This window comes from Hyla sarda, chromosome 5 (genome assembly GCF_029499605.1).
Source record: "Hyla sarda isolate aHylSar1 chromosome 5, aHylSar1.hap1, whole genome shotgun sequence".
Lineage (NCBI taxonomy): Eukaryota > Metazoa > Chordata > Amphibia > Anura > Hylidae > Hyla > Hyla sarda.
In genome coordinates, this window is record NC_079193.1 from 158,652,279 (window position 1) to 158,676,538 (window position 24,260).

The 24,260-nt window shown below is 41.0% G+C and overlaps 1 protein-coding gene across 1 annotated transcript in view; it reads left to right on the plus strand.

Moving 5' to 3' along the window:
- The window catches only part of CNTNAP2 (contactin associated protein 2), a 1,818,787-nt gene that overhangs the window by 1,312,048 nt on the left and 482,479 nt on the right, over positions 1 to 24,260 (plus strand). Inside the window, exon 13 of the mRNA XM_056520555.1 lies at positions 15,492 to 15,692. Within this exon, the coding sequence (XP_056376530.1) occupies positions 15,492 to 15,692 (201 nt within the window). The remainder of the gene's footprint in view (positions 1 to 15,491; positions 15,693 to 24,260) is intronic.

Sequence of the window (24,260 nt, forward strand, 5' to 3'; positions counted from 1 at the left end):
GACTTGTTCTACTTTTATAATTATGAAGCAAAATCATTAGGACATTTTAGGCAAAAATAAGTTGCTTACTAAACTGTGTACCTTGTTTGACTTGTCCACAGGTAGAGTTTGACTTATCTAAGCTGTCACTAAAAGTAAAGGGTGGAAGAGAAATTTGTAGTCAAATTTCAGTCTATCTGACCCCTTACCCTGACACCTAGCAAACACAGGGTTAAGATCTATTTTGCCTTCAAAAGTGATATTGTTAGTAATGAGCTCTATAAGTCACAGCATCAGTTGCACTTCTCAGTGGTTTGGGAAACATTTAAATTGTACCTGTCGTTAACAAAAATTTTTGATATAATGTAGATAATACTATTATATGTATATTTGTAATATATATTGATTTAAAAAATTGTATATTTTTGGGTGAAAAAATAATGTCCCTGCAGCTATTGCCTGTGTGTCTCTGAGGAGACCAAATACAGGAAGTGAGGGCAGGACAAGCAGGACTCTGTGCAGGCTCCTGGCTTGTCAATCATCCTTGATGTGTGAGCTGGGGGCATGTCACAGAGCCTCACTGCACAGAGCCCTGCTTGTCCTCAGTGTACAGAGCCCTGCTTGTCCTCAGTGCACAGAGCCCTGCTTGTCCTCAGTGCACAGAGCCCTGCTTGTCCTCAGTGTACAGAGCCCTGCTTGACCTTAGTGTACAGAGCCCTGCTTGTCCTCAGTGCACAGAGCCCTGCTTGTCCTCAGTGCACAGAGCCCTGCCTGTCCTCAGTGAACAGAGTCCTACTTGTCCTCAGTGCACAGAGCCCTGCTTGTCCTCACTGCACAGAGCCCTGCTTGTCCTCAGTGTACAGAACCCTGCTTGTCCTCAGTGCACAGAGCCCTGCTTGTCCTCAGTGCACAAAGCCCTGCTTGTCCTCAGTGCACAGAGCCCTGCCTGTCATCGGTGCACAGAGCCCTGCCTGTCCTTGATGCACACAGCCCTACTTGTCCTCAGTGCACAGATCCCTGCTTGTCCTAAATGCACAGAGCCATGCTTGTCCTCAGTGTACAGAGCCCTGCTTGTTCTCAGTGCATAGAACACTGTTTATCTTTAGTGCAAAGAGCCCCGCTTGTCCTCAGTGTACAGAGCCCTGCTTGTCCTCAGTGCACAGAGCCCTGCTTGTCCTCAGTGCACAGAGCCCTGCTTGTCCTCAGTGTACAGAGCCCTGCTTGTCCTCAGTGTACAGAGCCTTGCTTGTCCTCAGTGTACAGAGCCCTGCTTGTCCTCAGTGCACAGAGCTCTGCTTGTCCTCAGTGCACAGAGCCCTGCTTGTCCTCAGTGCACAGAACCCTGCTTATCCTCACTGCACAGAGCCATTCTTGTTCTCAGTGCATTGAGCTCTGTTTGTCCTTAGTGCAGAGAACCCTGCTTTTCCTCACTGCACAGAGCCCTGCTTGTCCTCAGTGTACAGAGCCCTGCTTGTCCTCACTGCACAGAGCCCTGCTTGTCCTTAGTGCACAGAGCCCTGCTTGTCCTCAGTGCACAGAGCCCTGCCTGTCCTCAGTGTACAGAGCCCTGCTTGTCCTCAGTGTACAGAGCCCTGCTTGTCCTCACTGCACAGAGCCCTGCTTGTCCTTAGTGCACAGAGCCCTGCTTGTCCTGAGTGCACAGAGTCCTGCCTGTCCTCAGTGCACAGAGCCCTGCCTGTCCTTGGTGCACAGAGCCCTACTTGTCCTCAGTGCACAGATCCCTGCTTGTCCTAACTGCACAGAGCCCTGCTTGTCCTCAGTGTACAGAGCCCTGCTTGTTCTCAGTGCATAGAACACTGTTTGTCTTTAGTGCAAAGAGCCCCGCTTGTCCTCAGTGTACAGAGCCCTGCTTGTCCTCAGTGTACAGAGCCCTGCTTGTCCTCAGTGTACAGAGCCCTGCTTATCCTCACTGCACAGAGCCATGCTTGTTCTCAGTGCATTGAGCTCTGTTTGTCCTTAGTGCAGAGAACCATGCTTGTCCTCACTGCACAGAGCCCTGCTTGCCCTCAGTGTACAGAGCCCTGCTTGTCCTCAGTGCACAGAGCCATGCTTGTCCTCAGTGCACAGAACCCTGCTTGTCCTCAGTGCACAGAGCCCTGCTTGTCCTCAGTGCACAGAGCCCTGCCTGTCCTCAGTGATCAGAGCCCTGCCTGTCCTTGGTGCACAGAGCCCTACTTGTCCTCAGTGCACAGATCCCTGCTTGTCCTAACTGCACAGAGCCCTGCTTGTCCTCAGTGTACAGAGCCTTGCTTGTTCTCAGTGCATACAACACTGTTTGTCTTTAGTGCAAAGAGCCCCCCTTGTCCTTAGTGTACAGAGCCCTACTTGTCCTCAGTGTACAGAGCCCTGCATGTCCTCAGTGTACAGAGCCCTGCTTGTCCTCAGTGTACAGAGCCCTGCTTGTCCTCAGTGTACAGAGCCCTGCTTGTCCTCAGTGTACAGAGCCTTGCTTGTCCTCAGTGTACAGAGCCCTGTTTGTCCTCAGTGCACAGAGCTCTGCTTGTCCTCAGTGCACAGAGCCCTGCTTGTCCTCAGTGCACAGAACCCTGCTTATCCTCACTGCACAGAGCCATGCTTGTTCTCAGTGCATTGAGCTCTGTTTGTCCTTAGTGCAGAGAACCCTGCTTGTCCTCAGTACACAGATCCCTGCTTGTTCTCAGTGCAAAGAGCCCTGTTTGTCCTTAGTGTACAGAGCCCTGCTTGTCCTCAGTGCACAGAGCCCTGCTTGTTCTCAGTGCATAGAACACTGTTTGTCTTTAGTGCAAAGAGCCCCGCTTGTCCTCAGTGTACAGAGCCCTGCTTGTCCTCAGTGTACAGAGCCCTGCTTGTCCTCAGTGTACAGAGCCCTGCTTGTCCTCAGTGTACAGAGCCCTGCTTGTCCTCAGTGCACAGAGCCCCGCTTGTCCTCAGTGCAAAGAGCCCTTTTTGTCCATAGTGTACAGAACCTTGCTTGTCCTCAGTGTACATGGGGGGGTGGTTGTCAAAGATGATTTTGTTCACTAACAGCATGCAGAGTTTTTAAAAACTGTTAGGAACGATTACACAAAATATATTCGTTTTTTTATTTTACAATAATTGAAGAGTTATTTGTCATTTAAAAAAAAACTTTTGACATGTCACACAAACATGTCAAAAGTTTAAATCAGTCGGGTCTTAGTGTTAATCACTAGATATAGCCAGAAGAAGCACAAAGCTGTGACATGTCAAAAGTTTCTTTTTTTTAATGACAGTTTAAAGGGAAACTGTCATCCGTTTCACCCACACTAACCTGTTGGCACAGGTGTGTAGTTTGGGTGATATTGATTTACTGATGACAATGGTACTTACCTACACCTGATCTGTGGTTCTGTTCGCACGTTATCCATAACAGGCAAATGGGACCATGAATCGGGGGTAGGTAAGTATCATTATCATGAGTATCACGTGCACTACAGAGCACATTTTCCCCCATCTTATACACAGACTTAGGACCGAAGCCGAAACACAGGAAGTGCAGCCTGGAGTGCTGAGGGGTGGGGGTCCAACCAACAGCATATGGCAGTTAAGTGTGAAAGGAGCTATGATTGGATGAGGCTGGACAACCCCCCCCCCCTCCCCCCTCAGCACTCCATGCTGCACCTTCTGTGTTTAGGCTTCGGTCCTAAGTCCATATTTTTTTTTTTTAAACAAATTATATTAGAAATATTTTTTATTTACCATAAGGAGTGCAATAGCAAAAATTTATTTTAATGAGAGTTACCCTTTAAGACAATTCCAGTTAATTATTTGATTTTTCCCTCCACTGGCTGCAAATAATTGCTCCAAAAGGGAGGTTCAGTATAATAATAGTTTGGCCATTCAAACAATAGTCTGATTGAATATAATAGCTTAGTTGTCTTCGGAAAAAAGCTGACACAATAACTTTAAGATTATTGATTTTCAAAGTCAACAACCAAAAGGGAAAAGCATGAAATTCCAGGATATTAGACTTCACTTATATTTTTTGGACAATTACAATAAAAGTTTTCATCATATTGTGTGATCTACAGCTTCATGACCCTATCTTTTGCTTAGCCACACTTTTTTTTCCCTGTAATGAAATTGGATACTTTTAAACCAATTCACTTTAGTGCTTTTGAATCTTAGCAGTTCCCAAAAGACCTACAATATTATTGCAAAGCAAAGTGCTATGAACTGTGATATCAAAAGGAACTAATTGCTCATAAAAGCACAGACCATGACATCTGTATGGGTGTCAATGGAAAACTTAAACTTTAGCAAAATGTCCACTGTGGGTATAGTAACCCTACAATAATTTAGATGGGCCTTATATAAACCTTCTGCTGCATTTACACAAAACCACTTTCTGGACTTTCTTTTATTTATTTATTTATTTATTTATTGAGCAAAGCAAAGGAATCAATGCTGTAAAGTCATTTTTCTTCCATAGCATCATGTTCATAGCCAATTTTTTCTTATAGTCATATTATTTCTTATAGTCATAATATTGTGGATATATAATACATCATATATACTCAACCATTTATATATAGATTGCAGTATTGACATTAGGTAAGGCTCTGTTCACACGTATGTATGCCCTCCGGCAGAGGTTCTGGCAAAGGTTCTGTTACTTCTGATGGTGAGAATAGAACAGCACGCAACGCTATTATTGCCATAATAACAACCTTAAAGGGGTACTCCGCCCCTAGACATCTTATCCCTATCTAAAGGATAGGGGATAAGGTGTCTGATCGCGAGGGTCTCGCTGCTGGGGACTCCCCCGATCAGACATCTTATCTCCTATAATTTGGATAGGGGATAAGATGCCTAGGGGCGGAGTACCTCTTTAATTGATTCTATAATAAGACAATTTGTCATGACTCCAATGGAAGCAGTGCCTTAAATGATAATATATGCAATGGGCACAAATGAAGTAAAGTTCTTTTGTACATAAAATTGGGCACTAGAGTTAGGTCAAAATTCAATACTAAAATGACAGATATATAATGAATGCAATAGTATACCCAAGAGTGTATAAAAACTATTAGGACTAAATATTGCACATGTTAAAGGGGTTCTCCACTGCTTTAACCTTCTTTGGCCAGTTAGTTAGTACTGTGGCTATATGTCATTAACGCTTTCTTTCCTGTTGCTAACGTTACTATATGTGTTTTTTTTTTTAACCTTTTTTAACAGACCCGGAAGCTGGTTAATTCCTTAGTTTGCTGGATTGCCTCGACCACTTTATTTTTTCTCCTGTCGCCATCTTGCCATCGATACGTCACCCTGCAAGGTGTTCTGTGGGAGGCCGGCCTTCCCCTCGCTCCGTTCGTGCCCGCCTCCCGCGCTAATGAATATTCTGCCATCATAAGCGCGCAACTCCTTACTTTCAGCTTCTTCTAAGCTGAATGCTGATTGGGCTGCTTGCGGCGAATCGGCTCCGGTGATTGGCGCATGCGCAGTTCATCGTCGATCGTGAGGGTCATCTGCGCATGCGCCATTGTGATATCAGCCTCGGGCCTGACGCGCTGGGGGATTGTTAACACTAACCTAGGTTAGTGTTAACAATCCCTCAGCGCTTCAGGCCCGAGGCTGACATCGTAGTGGCACATGCGCAGATGACCCTCACGATCGAGGACGAACTGCGCATGCGCCAATCACCAGAGCCGATTTGCCGCAAGCAGCCCAATCAGCATTCAGCTTAGAAGAAGCTGAAAGTAAGGAGGTGCGCGCTTATGACGGCAGAATATTCATTAGCGCGGGAGGCGGGCACAAACAGAGCGAGGGGCAGGCCGGCCTCTCACACAACACCCTGCAGGGTGAAGTATCGATGGCAAGATGGCGGCGGGAGAAAAAAAAAGTGGTCGAGGCAAGCCAGCAAACTAAGGAATTAACCAGCTTCCGGGTCTGTTAAAAAAGGTAAAAAAAAAAAAAAACACATATAGTAACGTTAGCAACAGGAAAGAAAGCGTTAATGACATATAGCCACAGTACTAACTAACTGGCCAAAGAAGGTTAAAGCAGTGGAGAACCCCTTTAATGAGTCATATAATCCATTTAATATTATAGGTATAAAGAAGTTCACACAAAAATAAAACTATTCAGTGAGAATATATAGAACATCAGAGAGAATCACTTAATATCATATCATAAAAAGGACATGACAAGAGATACATTATATGGACAAAAGTATCATTGAATTCAGGTGTTTCATTCATTCCCATCCCTCCCCACAGGTATATAAATTCCAGCATCTATGATGTAGTCTGCCTTTACCAACATTTCCAAACATTCTAAAGAGTTCATTAAATAGCATGCCACAGCTACAACATGTCAAAGACATTTTGGACAATTGTATGCCTCTATCTTTGTGGGAACAGTTTAGACGGAGGCCATTTTTTATTCTAGCATATTCTACCATAAAGGTATGGTTAGGTAAGTTTGGTGAGGAAGAACTTAAGTGGTCCGCAAAGAGCCCAGACCTCAACCGATTCATCACTTCTGGAATGATCTAGACCAGAGATTGGAAGCCAGGCCCTCTCATCCAACGTCAGTGTCTAACCTCACAAATGCTCTTCCAGGTGAGTTGGCAAAAATTCCCACAGACACACAATGTCTCGCAATAAGTGTTATCTGGAGATGAGTGAACTTACAGTAATTCAATTCGTCACAAACTACTCAGCTTGGTGGTTGCTGACTTTAGCCTGCATAAATGAGTACAGGTGCACCGGTGGGCTGGAAAAGGTGGATACAGTCCTAGGAGAGAGTCTCCAGCCCACCCGAGCACCTGAAAGCCGAACTAATTTATGCAGGCTAAAGTCATCAACTGCCGAGAAATTTGTGACGAATTGAATTACTATAAGCTCGCTCATCTCTAGTGTTATCGAAGAAGAGTGAAAGCTGTTATAACTGCAGAGGAGAGGACAAACTCCATATTATTCTAGGACTTAAAATGGAACATCCTAAAAGTCTCTGTAGGTGTAATATGTCCTAATACTTTTGTCCATATAGTGTTATATAGTAAAAACTTAGAAATATAACCCATCTTGTGTTTTATAGTCATTATAAAAATGGGCAAACATGAATAAATCAGAAGAATTATTACACTCCGCAAGATTGAACTTTGCAATAAGAAAGGTAGCTGCCAGAAGCTGACCTGACTGATTTTCATGCTCAAGTGCATTCAGCGTGGCAGAATATTCCTCTTCCAAGCAATAATACCCTCACTCATAGTGTTTCAGAGCATGTAAGCGCGTATATTTCTGTTCTTGGTGCTCGTACTAAACACAAAGTAAATCAAAATGTGTAGAATATAGCCACATTCATGGTCACCAGATTATTGATGTTTCAATTACACCAATGTCTGGTATTAATCATTTAGATGCCTTTAAATGTCGATTGCAGCATCTAAAAATAAAAGTACAGTTGCTGGTGGGTTGGGAGGGCAGCATGGGGTTCCATTGGTGGCCGAAGGGTTTTCTCTTTACCTCCATAATGCTCTGAGTCTTTCTGCTTATACAGCCTTCCTCAGTAGTGTTGAGCGGCATAGGCCATATTCGAATTCGCGAATATTCGCGAATATATGGACGAATATTCGTCATATATTCGCGAATATTCGCATATTCGTTATATTCTCGTTTTATTTTCGCATATGCGAAATTCGCGTATGCGAAAATTAACATATGTGAATATTAGCATATACAAAATTATCATATGCTAAAATTCGCATATGTGAAAATTAGCATATGCGAATTTTCGCATATGCGAATTTTCGCACGCCAGTCTCACACAGTAGTATTATAGCCTTCTTTACACCACACAAGCTGGAAGCAGAGAGGGGTGATCACTGTGATGTGTACTGTGAAAAAAAACCCCCCAAAAAAAACGAATATTCGGAATTACGAATATATAGCGCTATATTCGCGAAATTCGCGAATTCGCGAATATGCGATATTCGCGAATAATATTCGAATTGCGAATATTCGTGAGCAACACTATTCCTCAGGCAGATTGTATATGCTCGGCACCAAGAACACTGATCAATGCTATTCTATAGCACAGAATTGCACAGTGCTAGCAATCAAAAGATAGGATATAATAAAGCACTGCAGCATGGGACTACAAGATTCTGAGATTGTTATCAGCTTCAACAAGAAGACTAATAAAGTAAATCTAATTAAATTAGGAAATCTAATAATATTATTAACTATTTCTCAATTCAAAAAAGGAACTGTTGTGAAGAAAATATACTTTGGTGTCTACATTGTATAATTTTATCTTGTTTTGGAAGATACATTGTTTACTTGAGAACACAGGCACACTGAGCACGGTAATTTACTGAGCTTTCATGACACATTGTGAGCAAATGAGATGAGAAGAGAAAATTTAAGTGATAACCTCATTTTGTGAGACCAGGTGGATTGCTCCACAGTCAATGACATCGCAGATCTCTTCATGATGATCCAGGGGTCTCCATGCAGAGAATGACATTTGCTAGCTCACAAGGGGATCCGGTTCCCCACATAAGGTAGCTGTTCTGTTATTTGGCACTGTTTTCATCTGCATTGCTAAGCAGGTGCCTCACTCAGAGAACAAAATAAGCCTAAATATTCACTTATTTCCCAGAGACTCTAGAAGGCAGTTAATGAAAAAAGTTTATCCGGGGGTTTGTTCATTGCTATATTTACCAACTTCTCTGGTTAATGAAGAAATAAATAATGAGCCGGGTCTGCGGCAATGTTTTATTCCCAACTAAGAGACATTTTAGACATGGCTGGAAAAAGCTATTCTGTGGCACATTATCCTTGTTTTGTGAAAATCGCTAAATGTGATTAAAATATGGAGCAAGGACCTAAACATGTAGCGATTAAGACATTAGCAAAATATCACACTGGTAATGTCATTAGCTCTATGAGCAATTCAAGCCCAAGCACTAAAAATGTCATTGCCACATCAGAAAGTTAAAAGAAGCATTATGTGAAGGATGTAAGACAAAGGATGTGCAGAAAAACTTTTGTTAGGTTCTAAAGATACTGTTATCAAATGATGAGATCTGCTTGGACAATATATAGTATAGTATGAGCAGTTTGTTGAGGCCTTGGCTTGAAGGGACCTGGACATCAGGGCTGGTAACTGTCCTATTAAAGCTGAATAAATCAGGGCTACTGCGTCTACAAACAGACAAAGATATCACTGATCATGGTTCAAAAGCAGTCAGTGAAGAACAGACTATTGTATGTCCCCTTGTGTTTTGTTATTTGTTATGCAATAGAAGAACAGGACTTCAGGGTTCTAAGTGGTATCCATAATTCCCAATGTGCTCTAGAATTGAAAATTGCCAACATGAATTTTGTGACGCATTGCTTTTTGTGACCAGCAGGGCCAGTGCTGTGAAAAAAAGTAAACTAAAATTTTCCCTTTGCAAGTAGCAGAGGTGCTTAAAGGGGTACTCCACTGGAAAACTTTTTTTTATTAATCAATTGGTACCAGAAAATTCTATTTAAAAATCTTAATCCTTCCAGTACTCCTTCCAAGTGGTAATCCTTCTAGCTGCTATACGCTCCACAGGAAGTTATTTTATTTTTGAATGTCCTTACTGTCTGACCACAGTGCTCTCTGCTGACACCTCTGTCCATTTTAGGGACTGTCCAGAGTAGAAGCAAGTCCCCATAGCAAATATATCCTGCTCTGGGTAGTTCCTAAAATGGACAGAGCTGTCAGCCGAGAGCACTGTGGTCAAACAAAAGGGAAATTCAAAAAGAAAATAACTTCCTGTGGAACATACAGCTGCTAATAAGCACTGGAAGGTTTAAGATTTTTATATAGAATCAATTTACAAATCTATCTTGTGCCAGTTGATTTTGAAAAAAATAAAATATACCCCTTTAAACAGGTTTTCCAGGCTGGAATGTATTTTCAGCTACTGTCTCTCTGTGCAGTTAAAATAATAAAAAGCAGTTATACTCACCTACTCTGCTCCCCTGCCACTGCTGTCTAGCCAATCACTGGGCTAAGCGGGCAGTTCCTGTCAAAATTAAATATCACATAACGCAGGAAGTAGAGTAGACAAGCAGGTACTGGAGATGTCAGAGGGGAAGTGGGGCAGTTCATTACAGCTGATTTCTACATTAGCTAAAAATACCTCCCAGCCCAGAACACCCCTTTACATTTGGAATATATTCTAGACCCCCACTAAAGCACACTGCATCAGCTTATCATTTGAACCTATTATTGCAGAAAAAAGTGATGGGGCAAAGCTGACAGCAGCATACATCTTAGTCCATAGCTCTTCATCTTCAAGAAAAGATCAACCATCTATCTCACATTTTTGAAAATGTTATTTATTCATCATTTATTCATTTGTGGGAAGTATGGCTTAGTTTTGCAAAGGGATGAAAGGGGTGGTGCAGATGAAAGGGGTGGTGCAGAATAAACAGTAGTATTTATTGTACTCTATGGAACTGCATTTTTAACAAATACCACTATCTAGCTAACATCTTCATATTATATAAATATTCATTTTTTATTAATTTATGTGAGAGATGTTCACACAGTCAGAAATCTGACAGGATTCAGTAAAATCCTCTGATCTTCTGTAGCTTTTAAGAGTGAATGGGTATTTTATAAGCAGAGACTGTTGGATTTCCAGCACCTCACGCCTTCAATCTGTGCGGCTTTGAGTATTGTTGCACTGTTACCTTAAAGGGGTACTCCGCACAAGACATCTTACCCCCTATCCAAAGCATAGGGGATAAAATGTCTGATCGCAGGGTTCTGCTGCTGGGGACCCCCGCAATCTCTCCTGCAGCCACCCGAGTCATCACTGCACGGAGCTAAGTTTGCTCCGTGCGAGATGACTCATGATACAGGGGCCGGAGTATCGTGATATCATGGCTCCGCCCCCTCATGATGTCGCACCCCACCCCCTCAATGCAAGTCTATGGAAGGGGCCTTGATGGCTGCCACGCCCCCTCCTATAGACTTGCATTAAGGGGGCAGGGTGTTACATCACAAGGGGGTGGAGCCCTGATATCACAATATTCCGGCCCCTGTATCATGAGTCATCACGCACAGAGCAAACTTAGCAATCCCCTTTGGATAGGGGATAAGATGTCTAGAGGATTTCCCATATTGCTGTTTGTGCTCATTGTCCTGCTCTGTCCTGGTCTCTTTCTGATTTGGGAGGGGTGAGACATTAAAATTAGATTGGCAGTTAAGCCCAGCATCTCTCTATAGATACTGCTGCTGGCCTGAACTGCTTTACCCTACTCCTGTGCTACAAATACTGGACTGTGCTATTTTCTTGTCACCTTTTTTTTTTTTTTTATTAAGCATACATTATGTAAATTTATGCATCTAAATTTAGCAACTAAACTGAACCTGTCATCAGTTTTTTGCTGTCCAAAACGTGGCAGCATAAAACCGGTGCTGGGATTGTGATGCCCGCACCAGTTTTATGCTACCTGCAGTTTGGGCAGCATAAAACTGATGACAAGTTTCCTTTAAAGCGTACCTGTCAAATCCCACAATAAAAAAAAAAATTTACTCAGTACCTAATCCTGACCATGTACATCTTTATGCACATTCTCTTTATGCACATTCTCTAACACCTATATTAATTATAAAAAATACTTTTTTTCATTAGCTCACATTGTGAGAAATCCTCTAAGGGGAAGGGGGCGTGTCCCTCTCTTGTGGTGGTGAGAGGTGATTGGTGTGTCTGCTCATGCAGCCTTGGTCATGAATCATCTCTTGTCCATGACTCATGGACAAGCCTAATGCTGCTGCAGGACTACTTAGTGTCCTAGTAGGTATGGGGACCCCTAGTGGTGGGATTTTCAGGAGCTGTTTTCTTTATTAAATATTTAAAAAAAATTAAACAACTATATTACAAAAGTTCTTTAATTTTCATCAGTAACAAGATTTAAAACATTTTTAGATCTGATAGTGCCCATTTAAAGTATATTTGGCTCCCAAGTATAGGAAACAAAGATCTCAAGGACATTTTTAGTCTAGACCACTGACATTTCAGGTAGTTCTAAACAGAGCCAATGAGTTTTCCGTAAATTGTACATCTGAGATTGGAAAAATAGAAAATGGGGCCGAGCTCCTCATTAGACAGTATGTCTGGTGCAGAGGCAAGTAGAAAAGAGTGTTATACTGTCTCACCTTTGTTGGTTGTGTAAGAGACACAATGACCATAAGAGCATGTAAGCAGGTATAGTGGTGCAGACGCCCGGGAGTCAGACTAATGTGCTTGCAGGCTGAAGTGGAGTAAAATCAACAGGATGAAAATAAAAGGTCCGGGAATCCACGTAGGAATGAAGTATCAGATGCAATGTCCTTAAACAAAGGTTAATACGTTTATTCCGCCTTATCAAAAGCATTTTGAGACCATCAAGTCTCTTTCCCAATGATACCATGCCTGCTATCATTGAGAAAGAGAATTTGTGGTCTCAAAACACGTTTGATAAGGAGGAATAAACATATTAACCTTAGTTTAACCCCTTAATGACTTAACGCACCGCGTTCGCACTGATGTCCGCCATTAACCCCTCAGATGCTGTGATCAATACAGATCACAGCATCTGCGGTAATGTGGGCATTTAAATAAATGGATGATCAGATCGCTCGCGGCGCTGCCGTGGGGATCCGACCATCCAACATGGCAGCCAGATGTCCCCTTACCTGCCTCCGGCCGTCTCCAGGGGTCTTCTGCTCTAGTCTGAGATTGAGCAGACCAGAACAGAAGATCGACGATAACACTGATCAGTGCTATGCATATGCATAGCACTGAAGAGTATTAGCAATCAAATGAGTGCTATAGTCCCCTATAGACATGAAAAGTGTAAAAAAAAAAAAGTAAAAATATGTAAAAAAAATAAAAGTTCTAAAAAATTTGAAAAATCCCCTCCCCAATAAAAATGTAAATCATTATTTTTTCCCATTTTACCCCCCAAAAAGCGTTAAAAATTTATAAACATATTTGGTATTGCCACATGCATAAATGTCCGAACTATCAAAATATAATGTTAATTATGCCATATGGTGAACGTTAAAAAAAAAAATAAGTCCACAATTGCTGCTTTTTTTGGTCACAGTTTATTCCCCAAATTTTTTATAAAAAGCAATTAAAAAGTTAAATATAAGCAAAAGTGCTATCAATAAAAACTACAGATCACGGCGCCAAAAAATAGCCCTCTTACCACCCTGTATACAGAAAAATAAGAAAGTTTATTGGTGGTCAAAGTAGGGCAATTTTAAACATACTAATTATGTTATAAAACAAGCATATAACATTGGTATCATTTTAATCATATTGACCCACAGAATAAAAAAAACATGTAATTTTTACCATAAAGTGTACAGCATGAAAACAAAACCTTCCAAAATTTGCTAAATTGCATTTTTCTTTTCAATTTCCCCACATAAATAATATTTTTTTGGTTGTGCGATACATTTTATGGTGATATGAGTGATGTCATTACAAAGTCAAATTGGTCACGCAAAAAATAAGCCCTCATATGGGTCGGTGGATGGAAATATAAAAGAGTTATTATTTTTAGAAGACGAGGAGGAAAAAAATGAAAATGCTAAAATAAAATTTCCCTGGTATTCCAGCTTTAGACATTTGACCCCCTATCCAAAGGATAGGGGTAAGATGTATGATCACGGGGGCCCCTCCGATGGGACCCCCCACGATCTCCCTGCAGTCCCAGTGACGGGGGGCCCCTCCGTGATCAGACATCTTATTCCCTATTCTTTGGGTAGGGGATAACATTTCCAAAGCTGGAATACCCCTTTAAGGCCAAAATGAGCTTGGTCCTAAAGGGGTTAAGGACATTGCATCTGATACTTCATTCCTACGTGGATAGCGCCAATGATTCCAGGAAGCTTTTAGTTTCACCCTGCTGTTTATTTCCCATATGTTGGACATTGATATAGGAAGTTAAATAAAAAATGATGAAAAAAACATAGATATAAGGTTACCTACTAAAGAGATATATTGGAAATGAAACTAATTAGAATATATGAGTATTACAATGCATTAATCGCTTTTCGGTAGGATGTGATCTCTGCATCAGAGTGGCTTCATGCTATCACTGTGTTAAGTGAGATGCAATTGTTATACTCTTTAAGTAGTAAAAAGTACCCTATGCTCCTCAATTTGAGGGTATACAGGCCTTTAAATTGTTCGTACAGCATTCTGCTACAATCAGGGGGGATGCGGAGATGCAGGGGTGAAAGACAATAATTTTTGTTTGACTGTTTAAAATGATTAGATCAAATAAAGAAATAAGAGTTTTCTCATTCCTCAGCCGATCCCTGGCCCTATTACACAGACCAATTTTTTCCTCTACGGCTCATAATCTCCCTGTGTATTATGGCCCTTACTCTCCAACACAATCTTCAGATCTGGTGTGAATATGTAAAGCTCTTTGATGGATGGTCACCTTATGATATCCAGCAAAAGTTTTGCACTCAACCAATTATTTACAATAGGACCTGAGCATGAAACATGCTGGGCATTGTACAGTTACACTGGTAACCAGACCATCCAGTGTGGAGTTGCATCTTTCCATGCCTGATCTTCAGATCAGGCACGAGAGTTAGGCTGGGTTCACATATGTCCGGCATCCAGGATAGGTGAACTCAGCCTAGATCTCGACGAAACTAATGCCATAACTGACAAAGTGCATCAGTTGTATGGCATTTGGCATCTATTGTTTCTGCAATCTGCGTTCCCCTGCCCTGTGCCGTCCGGCGACTCCAACCATCCAGTTTCAAAACTGAGATGCTGGATGATTGTGAACTGTCTCATTTAAATCGATGGGATCAGTTTCCCTCCGCAGTTTCCCTCCGATGCCGGACACCGGACATATGTGAACCCAGCGTTAACTTGGAGCGATACCTACCAGCGATTGTCAGCTCTTTGTGTAAACAAATGTATACAGTAGAAGCTGTCAATCAAAATCTGCAGCAAAGAATATTTTTAGTTACAGTAACTTTTTCTTCCTATGCAAGCCCCAAAAAAGGATGACAAAGTAGACTTTAAAGTATACAGTAGTTAGAAGAAATATACTCTCAATATTAGAAGAGCATATTATTAGAAGAGGGTTTTAAAAACAACATATGTTTAAGTCAGGAATGACTTTGGTGCCATTGTCCTGGTTATCTGCATAACATTACTTACAGGGATACTCCGCTGCTCAGGGTTTGGAACAAAATGTCATAGAGCCGGCGTCGGGAGCTCGTGTTGACATAGCCCCACCCCCTCATGACATCACACCCCGTCCCCTCAATGCAAGTCTATGGGAGGGGGCGTGGCATCTGTCATGCCCCCTCCCATAGACTTGCATTGAGGGGCGGGGCTATGACATCACGAGCTCCCGTCCCCGGCTCTAAGCATATTGGAACATTTTGTTCCAAATGCTGAGCAGCGGAGTACCCCTCTAAACCTATATAACCCATGCACAATCTTTACAATGCAAATGCTTCTGATTCCACAGAGGATAAAGTATGGACAACCTTATACCATGAACTTAAACCTGAAACATCAGTGCCAGGTGCCAGCAAAGAGAAGCGAATAGTGGTACAACTGAATTACAATGCCACCATGGATCAGATCTCCACCATCACAAACAGCGCAGACAAATGTGAACAGTATATTTCCTACTCTTGCAAGATGTCAAGACTGCTCAACTCACCAGGTAGGCCATGAGTCTTCTCTACATAAGTGGCTCCTACGAATTTCATGCATGCTCTGCAGGCTTCTTTTTAAACATTTATAGCATTCAAATAGAATTAATGATCTAAAAAGTTGATGCCAAATGTTAGTATGATGTATTTTAAATAATGGTTTTAATTGCATTTGGATAACCAATTAGTCATTTGACTTAAGGGGGGTAGTCCAGTTAAAAACAACTTATCCCCTATCCACAGGATATGGGATAAGTATCTGACTGCAGGGGGGTCTGCACCACTGGGACCTCCCTCCTCTTTGAAAGGAATGCTGTACTAGGGCATCTCTGGTACTCCCATAGAAATGAATGGCGTACGATGGCATCTGTTGAAAGAGCCAGGGCGCTTGGCAGGAGATCCCAGTGGTCGTACCCCCCCCCCCCCACCCCCCGATATGACACTTAACCCCCTATCCTGTGTATAGGGGATAAGTCGTTTTCCCACCAGACTACCCTTTAATATTGTAGTCTGGAAAAGTTGTTTCCTCAATGTTTTTTCAGTTTAATGGATCCACCACTACTTTGCCTACTATAAAATAGACAACTACTATATAATAGACATGTATAAATATTATATGCAATACAAATTGTTCCATTTTTCTGTTTAACCTGTAAACTCCTCAATGTTTTTGTTTTCTTTAATTTTTTTTTTTGATGAGGGAGAATTGTGGTGGGTCCAACACCAACATTCTTGGACTCAACATACAGATCTTTAAATAATTTTGCATTTATTAGCATGTTGTGGTTATGGCATCATGGTTTGATCCAATTGCATTTACCTTTCTGGTTGTAAATTGGGTTTGCCATACAGAGTTTTTGGACAACAGTCAGTCCACTATAAAAGGATTTCTGATCTGAGGGGTTATACTTCTATGCATACATTTATGTGAGCTTATAGTTGCTTTTTATGTCTATAACAAGGTCTTTTATTAAAGGGGGTTTCTTCCAAGGTAATATTTTTTTAATGAGTCAGATTGGGTTAAAATGGTTAAAAAAAATTTACATGGGCATTATTTTACTCATCCAAGAACTTTCCTTCCATTGCTGCCTGGGTCCCTAATGATCTCTACTTCCTGGAAATAGCTGGGAATCACTCAGCCAGTGATTGGTTGAGTGGGCATTTCCTTTGTATTACGGACCAGGTGACAGGAAGCAGAGGTCAGTGGTGACCCAGGTAGTGTTCAAATGGCAGTGGTGGGGCATTGTAGAGGTAAGTAAGACTTATGTTATGTTTGAATCCAGTTACATCCAGTTAAATTATCCTAGTAAAAACAATTTTAAAGGGGTACTCCGGTGAAAAACTTTTTTTTAAATCAACTGGTGCCAGAAAGTTAAACAGATTTATAAATTTCTTCTATTTAAAAATCTTAATCCTTCCTGTACTTATTAGCTGCTGAATACTACAGTGGAAATTATTTTCTGTTTGAAACACAGAGCTGTCTGCTGAATCATGAGCACAGTGCTCTCTGCTGACATCTCTGTCCATTTTAGGAACTGTCCAGGGAAAAAAGGAAATCCCCAAACAAAGAGAGCACTGTGCTCGTGATGTCAGCAGACAGTTCTGTGTTTCAAAAAGAAAATAATTTCCGCTGTAGTATTCAGCAGCTAATAAGTACAGGAAGGATTACGTTTTTATTAACCCCTTAACGACGCAGGACATATATTTACGTCCTGCGCCAGCTCCCGCGATATGAAGCGGGATCGCGCCGCGATCCCGCATCATATCGCGTGGGTCCCGGCGCTAATCAACGGCCGGGACCCGCGGCTAATACCACACATCACCGATCGCGGCGATGTGCGGTATTAACCCTTTAGAAGCGGCGGTCAAAGCTGACCGCCGCTTCTAAAGTGAAACTGAAAGTATCCCGGCTGCTCAGTCGGGTTGTTCGGGACCGCCGCGGTGAAATCGCGGCGTCCCGAACAGCTGATCGGACACCGGGAGGGCTCTTACCTGCCTCCTCGGTGACCAATCGACGAATGACTGCTCCGTGCCTGAGATCCAGGCAGGAGGAGTCAAGCGCCGATAATGCTGATCACAGGCGTGTTAATACACGCCTGTGATCAGGATGAGAGATCAGTGTGTGCAGTGTTATAGGTCCCTATGGGACCTATAACACTGCAAAAAAAAAGTAAAAAAAAAGTGTTAATAAAGGTCATTTAACCCCTTCCCTAATAAAAGTTTGAATCACCCCCCTTTTCCCATAAGAAAAATAAAACAGTGTAAAAAAAATAAAATAAACATATGTGGTATCGCAGCGTGCGTAAATGTACGAACTATAAAAATATATAATTAATTAAGCCGTACGGTCAATGGCGTACGCGCAAAAAAATTCCAAAGTCCAAAAAAGCGTATTTTGGTAACTTTTTATAACATTAAGAAATGAATAAAAAGTGATCAAAAAGTCAGATCAAAACAAAAATCATACCAATAAAAACTTCAGATCACGGCGCAAAAAATGAGTCCTCATACCGCCCTGTATGTGGAAAAATAAAAAAGTTATAGGGGTCAGAAGATGACATTTTTAAACGTAAACATTTTCCTGCATGTAGTTATGATTTTTTCCAGAAGTGCGACAAAATCAAACCTATATAAGTAGGGTATCATTTTAACCGTATGGACCTACAGAATAATGATAAGGTGTAATTTTTACCGAAATATGCACTGCGTAGAAACGGAAGCCCCCAAAATTTACAAAATGGCATTTTTTTTTCGATTTTGTCGCACAATGATTTTTTTTTCCGTTTCGCCGTGCATTTTTGGGTAAAATGACTAATGTCACTGCAAAGTAGAATTGGCGACGCAAAAAATAAGCCATAATATGGATTTTTAGGTGGAAAATTGAAAGGGTTATGATTTTTAAAAGGTAAGGAGGAAAAAATGAAAGTGCAAAAACGGAAAAACCCTGAGTCCTTAAGGGGTTAATAGAAGTAATTTACAAGTCTGTTTAACTTTCTGGCACCAGTTGATTTAAAAAAAAAAAACGTTTTTCACTGGAGTACCCCTTTAAGTAATGGAAATGGAAACCGGAAGGACTTAGGTTTTGTGCTTTATAACCTTTGATTTTTATCCCATCTAAGCTTTAACCATGTCATATGTTTTGTTAGTGGACACTAATGTCTCACATTTATTATATTTTAACAAATTGTTCAAATGGAGTGGACAGTGGTAAATAAACAAGAGCAACCTAAACAAATACTTTTTTCTTCTTATGGTTAAGATCAATAATAAAAAAAAACAATAAAAAAATGTAAAGCTGCTTGCAAATATTAAGCAGGAGATTTATCAAAACCTGTGTAGGGGAAGAGCAGTGCAGTTGCCTATAACAACCAATCAAATCGCGTCTTTCATTTTTAAAAAGGCCTCTGAAAAATGAAAGTAGCTTTCTGATTGGTTGCTATGGGCAACTGCACCACTCCTCCTCTACACAGGTTTTGAGAAATCTCCCCATAAATCCTTTCCAAAAGATTATTCTACTGACCTTAATGGGGGAAAAAAAACTATTTGCATGAATAGAATAGAGTAAAAAGTTCACCCTTTGATTGAACAAGTGCAAAAGGAAAAAATAAGCATTTTGGGGCTTGTTACAAAGGACCATCAGTGGGGTGAGATATGGGGTGAGATATATCACCTATAAGGTATGGTTTAGTATGAATCAGTGAATACATGAAACCACTGTCAGAACCAAGGTGGATAGAGGTTGTCCCTAAATGGCTCAATAGACCATTCATATATCCAGCTTAGGCATTTGTGACATGTAGAAACACAAAAACCTAACATTGCCATCCCATATCCTTGAAGATCCTGAGGTAAAACATTGCTGCTGTAATATAATTCTTTCCTGAGCCATGCATATATTGCTGTTACCTTCAGTAGTTATAAGCTGAGATGCCTGTAGTTATGAATTGGAATATGAAACACATTGTCCAATCAGAAAAACTCAATCCCCCTGTATGCGAGCAGTGCTAGAATCCTGTACTATTTACTAAACTGTTCGGTAGCTCGGTCTGTTGTGAAATTCATGAATTTAAATGGGAATCTAATCATTTCACCTCCCCATGCTGTTCATTACCTGTGAAATTGTTTTTATATGAGCACTTAAGAATTCTGAGCCATTTGGCAACAAAAGACTATGGAATACCAAACTGAATTGTGTAGCAATATTTAACAAATTCTTCAATTTCAGTTTGCTTCTCATTGCTATACTTAAAAGAGACTATAGGAAAATAGCACATTTAAGGAAAAATTGAGAAACCACGGACACTAAGGATAGGTTTCACGGATACATGGTTAAAGGGGTACTCCGCTGCTCAGCGTTTGAAGTCACGAGGGGGCGGGGCTGTGACGTCACAAGCTCCCGGCGCCAGCGTTTCGGAACAGTTTGTTCCAAACGCTGAGCCCCTTTAATAGCTTCAAAAACCTTAGTCTTTAAGGTTTAACCTTTTATTCTTACAAACCTCAAATTACCAAGAGAAAATCTCTACCAGCAACCGGAGAGATTAGCATCCTACATTACTTCCAGTAAGCCTGTATGCTTTGGTTTTAAGGAAGATGTCTGAATCTGCCATGAACTTATCCATATTTTCATACATCACTTAATCCTGTGGCCAAGTATTCCATAACTTTACTAATGTTGCTTGCGAATATTCGCAATTCGAATTTTATTCGCGAATATTCGCGAATATAGCATTATATATTCGCAATTACGAATATTCGTTTATTTTTTTTTTGCACAGTACACATCACAGTGATCATCCCTCTCTGCTTCCTAATAATACTGTGTGAGACTGGCATTCGAATTTTCACATATGCGAAAATGTGCATATGCAAATTTTCGTATATGCAAATTTTTGGTTATGCTAATTTTTGCATATGCTAATTTTCACATATGCGAATTTTCTTTTATGCGCATCCTCTTATATGTGAATTTTTGTTTGCGTACACTTTCGCATATACGAATTTTCTTATATGCAAATTTTCCCCTATGTACATTTTCGCATATGCGAATTTTACATATACAAAAAATAACGCGAATGTTACGAATATGCGAATTTAGCGAGTATATGATGAATATTCGTCCATATATTCGCGAAATATCGCAAATTCGAATATGGCCTATGCCGCTCAACACTAAACTTTACAGTTCAAACAGCAAAGTTGTTGAATTTTGAGATTAAATCAGACTTTTTGTATTTTGAAACTGTGACCTTGTGCTCCTTTTGTGGTCTGAAAATGGAATATCTTATTGTATTGTTTCTTATGGGAGCCATTGATGCATTTTATTAGAGAGATCATACTCCTTCTCTACTTTATAGTGAATACATTTTGTATTGACAACTTTTCTTCATAACTGATATCTTTCATATCTCATATTAGCATGATTTCCCTTCTTTAAACTCTCTTCAGATATCTAATATCTTTTTCATGGGCTTTTGCCCAAAACTCGATTGAGTACTCAAGGTACGATCAAACCATTGTAGCAAAGAAAGAGAAATGGAGCTTCCCACAATGACAAAATACTGTACTCCGAGGTTACTGTGATACACACTACCCTAATGTGTCAAAAATTCCTAAAATATATAAAGAAGTCATATACAGTCCTACTAGGTGTATAGAGAACTAATTGATGAAAGTAGGTACGTATAAATGAATAAGAATACGAATAAGAATAGATAGGTGACTGGTTAAGAATTTGTATCCTATAAAAAAAATTATATATATATAAAAAAAAAATTTAAATTAAAAATAATTATTGTATGGACAAACCACAGGGCCCTTGTTGCTGTTCTATTCCAATTACATTTGTAACATAATAATTCAAAAAATATTTAATAAATAAAAATATTAAAAAAGATTACAAAAATTGATCCCTATAGTGTCCATGAATAAAATACTTTTTCCATATATATTGTCCTTTATAAAGTATATATAAAAATCATTTCCTTATAAATGCCCACATGGGTAGTGCAATAGTAGCCTAGAAGACTAAAAGTTCTTATAATAGCCGTGAAGAAATCACAAAGTTCATATTATCCAGCAGTTAATTACTCCTGTGTCAAACAATTATTTTTAAGTATTTTTAGTTTTTTCTTGTTATGATATACAGTGGTCCCTCAACATATGATGGTAATCCGTTCCAAACGAACCATCGTTTGTTGAAACCATTGTATGGTGAGGGATCCGTGCAATGTAAATTATAGGAAGTTGTACTCACCTGTCCCCGCCGCTCCAGACCGTCACCGCTCGTCACCGCTGCCCTGGATGTCGCCATCCATCGCTGTCCCCATGTCCCCGTGATATCCCCGCCGCACTGGAACGTCTCTGCTGGCCGGGAAAATCGCTCTCACGTCGCCGTCATCACGTCACTACGCACGCCGATCCTATTGCATGGCGGGACGGCGTGCGCGGCGACGTGATGAAGACGATGGAGAGCGGCGGCGATGTAGGGGATCCCGAAGAGGGCGCTCCGGAGCCCCGAGGACAGGTAGGAGACCATCAGCGGAGCACACGGGGCACCGTAAACGGCTATCCGGCATCAGCTGAAGCCGTTTTTGCAATGGCCCAGACATAAAAAAAGCATTGTATGTTGATGCTGCCTTCAACATGCGATGGCCTCTGAGAGGCCATCGCACGTTAAAATAATCATATGTCGGGGCCATCGTAGGTCGTGGGTCACTGTATTATAAATTGTATTGAGGATGCAAATTCTTAAGTTTTATATAGGAGTAATATACACTTTCTCTTCTTGAGCCCATGCATATATTGTTTTTGCTTTTGTCTGCATTTTCACAAAGTGAAGGGAAATCCAGGTTGGTATTTTAAAAGGCATGGTTTAATCCTTGGCTCAAAAAATAAAAATAAAAAAACGAATAATCTGTAGACCTTCTACAATGAAATATAAAACAGCATTTATGGAGGTCCTGTCTAGTCAAACTGTATAAAAAATAGCCCATAAGGATATCCTGTTTTTATGAAATAGCTTCACTGTTGCCGAACGGCCCGTGTGTTTTCACAGGTAGTATAGTTGTCAGCAACTGATGCTTCAGTCTCTGATAAAATGTTTATTAGAATAAGATTCAGAACCATAAACATTTGTGTTATTTTATGGCTGACGGAATTAATGTGTGCAAAATATTAGAGAAGATAATGTCAGCAAAAACTATCAGATTTTGTTATTAGTTTGAAATTAATAAATGAATTCATATATTTGCCATGTTGCATAGAATATAGTTTTATTTTTCAATCAAAACGTGAATGGTTCTTCCATCCATCTAAATAAGTACAGTTTGAAATAATTGCCTGTAGTAGATTTTACGGCTTTTGTCAAAACTTTGGGAGATGATAAAACAGTGAGGAGGTGGTAAGTCATCTCCAACTCATTAAATATATAACATCACTTCAGCGGGATGCAATTACCGAATACATGATGCTTCGGAGTCTACTGAAAACCAAATGTGAAATTCTGGGATATTCATTTCATCTGTATCGAGTGTGCTATTAAATGTGGAGCCTGTATGTCAGAAGCCCTGTGGATCTGTACTACAGAGCCATAGGAATTACCAGTGCCGCAGTATGATGCTCCTGTCAAAGTATTATACAATTTTGCTTCTTTAGGGTTCTGTACAATACAGAAACATACAATAGGGTACTGTAAAAGAGTATGAATGAGTCAAGGGGTTTTCCAGGAAAAATTGATTGACCTGTGCTGACACCTTGCTACCCTACTGAAATCTGCATGGGCAAGCCGTGCCCCCCTGATATAAAAAGGTTGTTAAGTGTTGTTTTTCAGGGTGTAAGTATTGGCTCCATACATTATGTTGTGGCCCTGCTGGGTTACCTAATCTCAGTTCCTATTCACATCAATGGAATCTATGCTGCAATAGCCCGACATGGCCACTTTGCAATGTATGAAGTTAACTCCCCTTCTCACAGACATGAATGGAGGAGGCGTGGCGTGATATCACTAGGGGGCGTCATGTCCCTTTATCGGAGGATGCACCCAGCACAGAATGCCAGGGGCTGCACCAAGATCGCAGGGGTCTCCAGCAGCGGGACCCCTCCGATCATACATCTCATCCCCTATCCTTTGGATAAGATGTATAAAGCCAAAATACTCCTTTAACCTCTTAAGGACGCAGGGCGTACCTGTACACCCTGGGCCCAGTCCCGGTATATCATACCGGGTTGGTCCCGGCGGGACCCTGGGCTATAAGCAAGCAGCACCAATCGTTGTGCCGTGCACCATTAACCCTTTAGACAAGGCGTTCAAAGTTTATCACCACTTCTAAAATGAAAGTGAAAGCTTCCCGGCAGCTCAGTCGGGCTGATCGGGACCATCGCGGTGAAATTGCAATGTCCCGATCAGCTAGAACGCAAGCGGAGGTCCCCTTACCTTCCTCCATTGCGTCCGATCGGCGATTGATTGCTCCAAGCCTGAAATCCAGGCTTGAGAAATCGACCGCCGATAACACTGATCTTTGACGTGTCAATGCACGGCAATGATCTGTGAATGAGATCGGTATGTGCAGTGTAATAGCCAC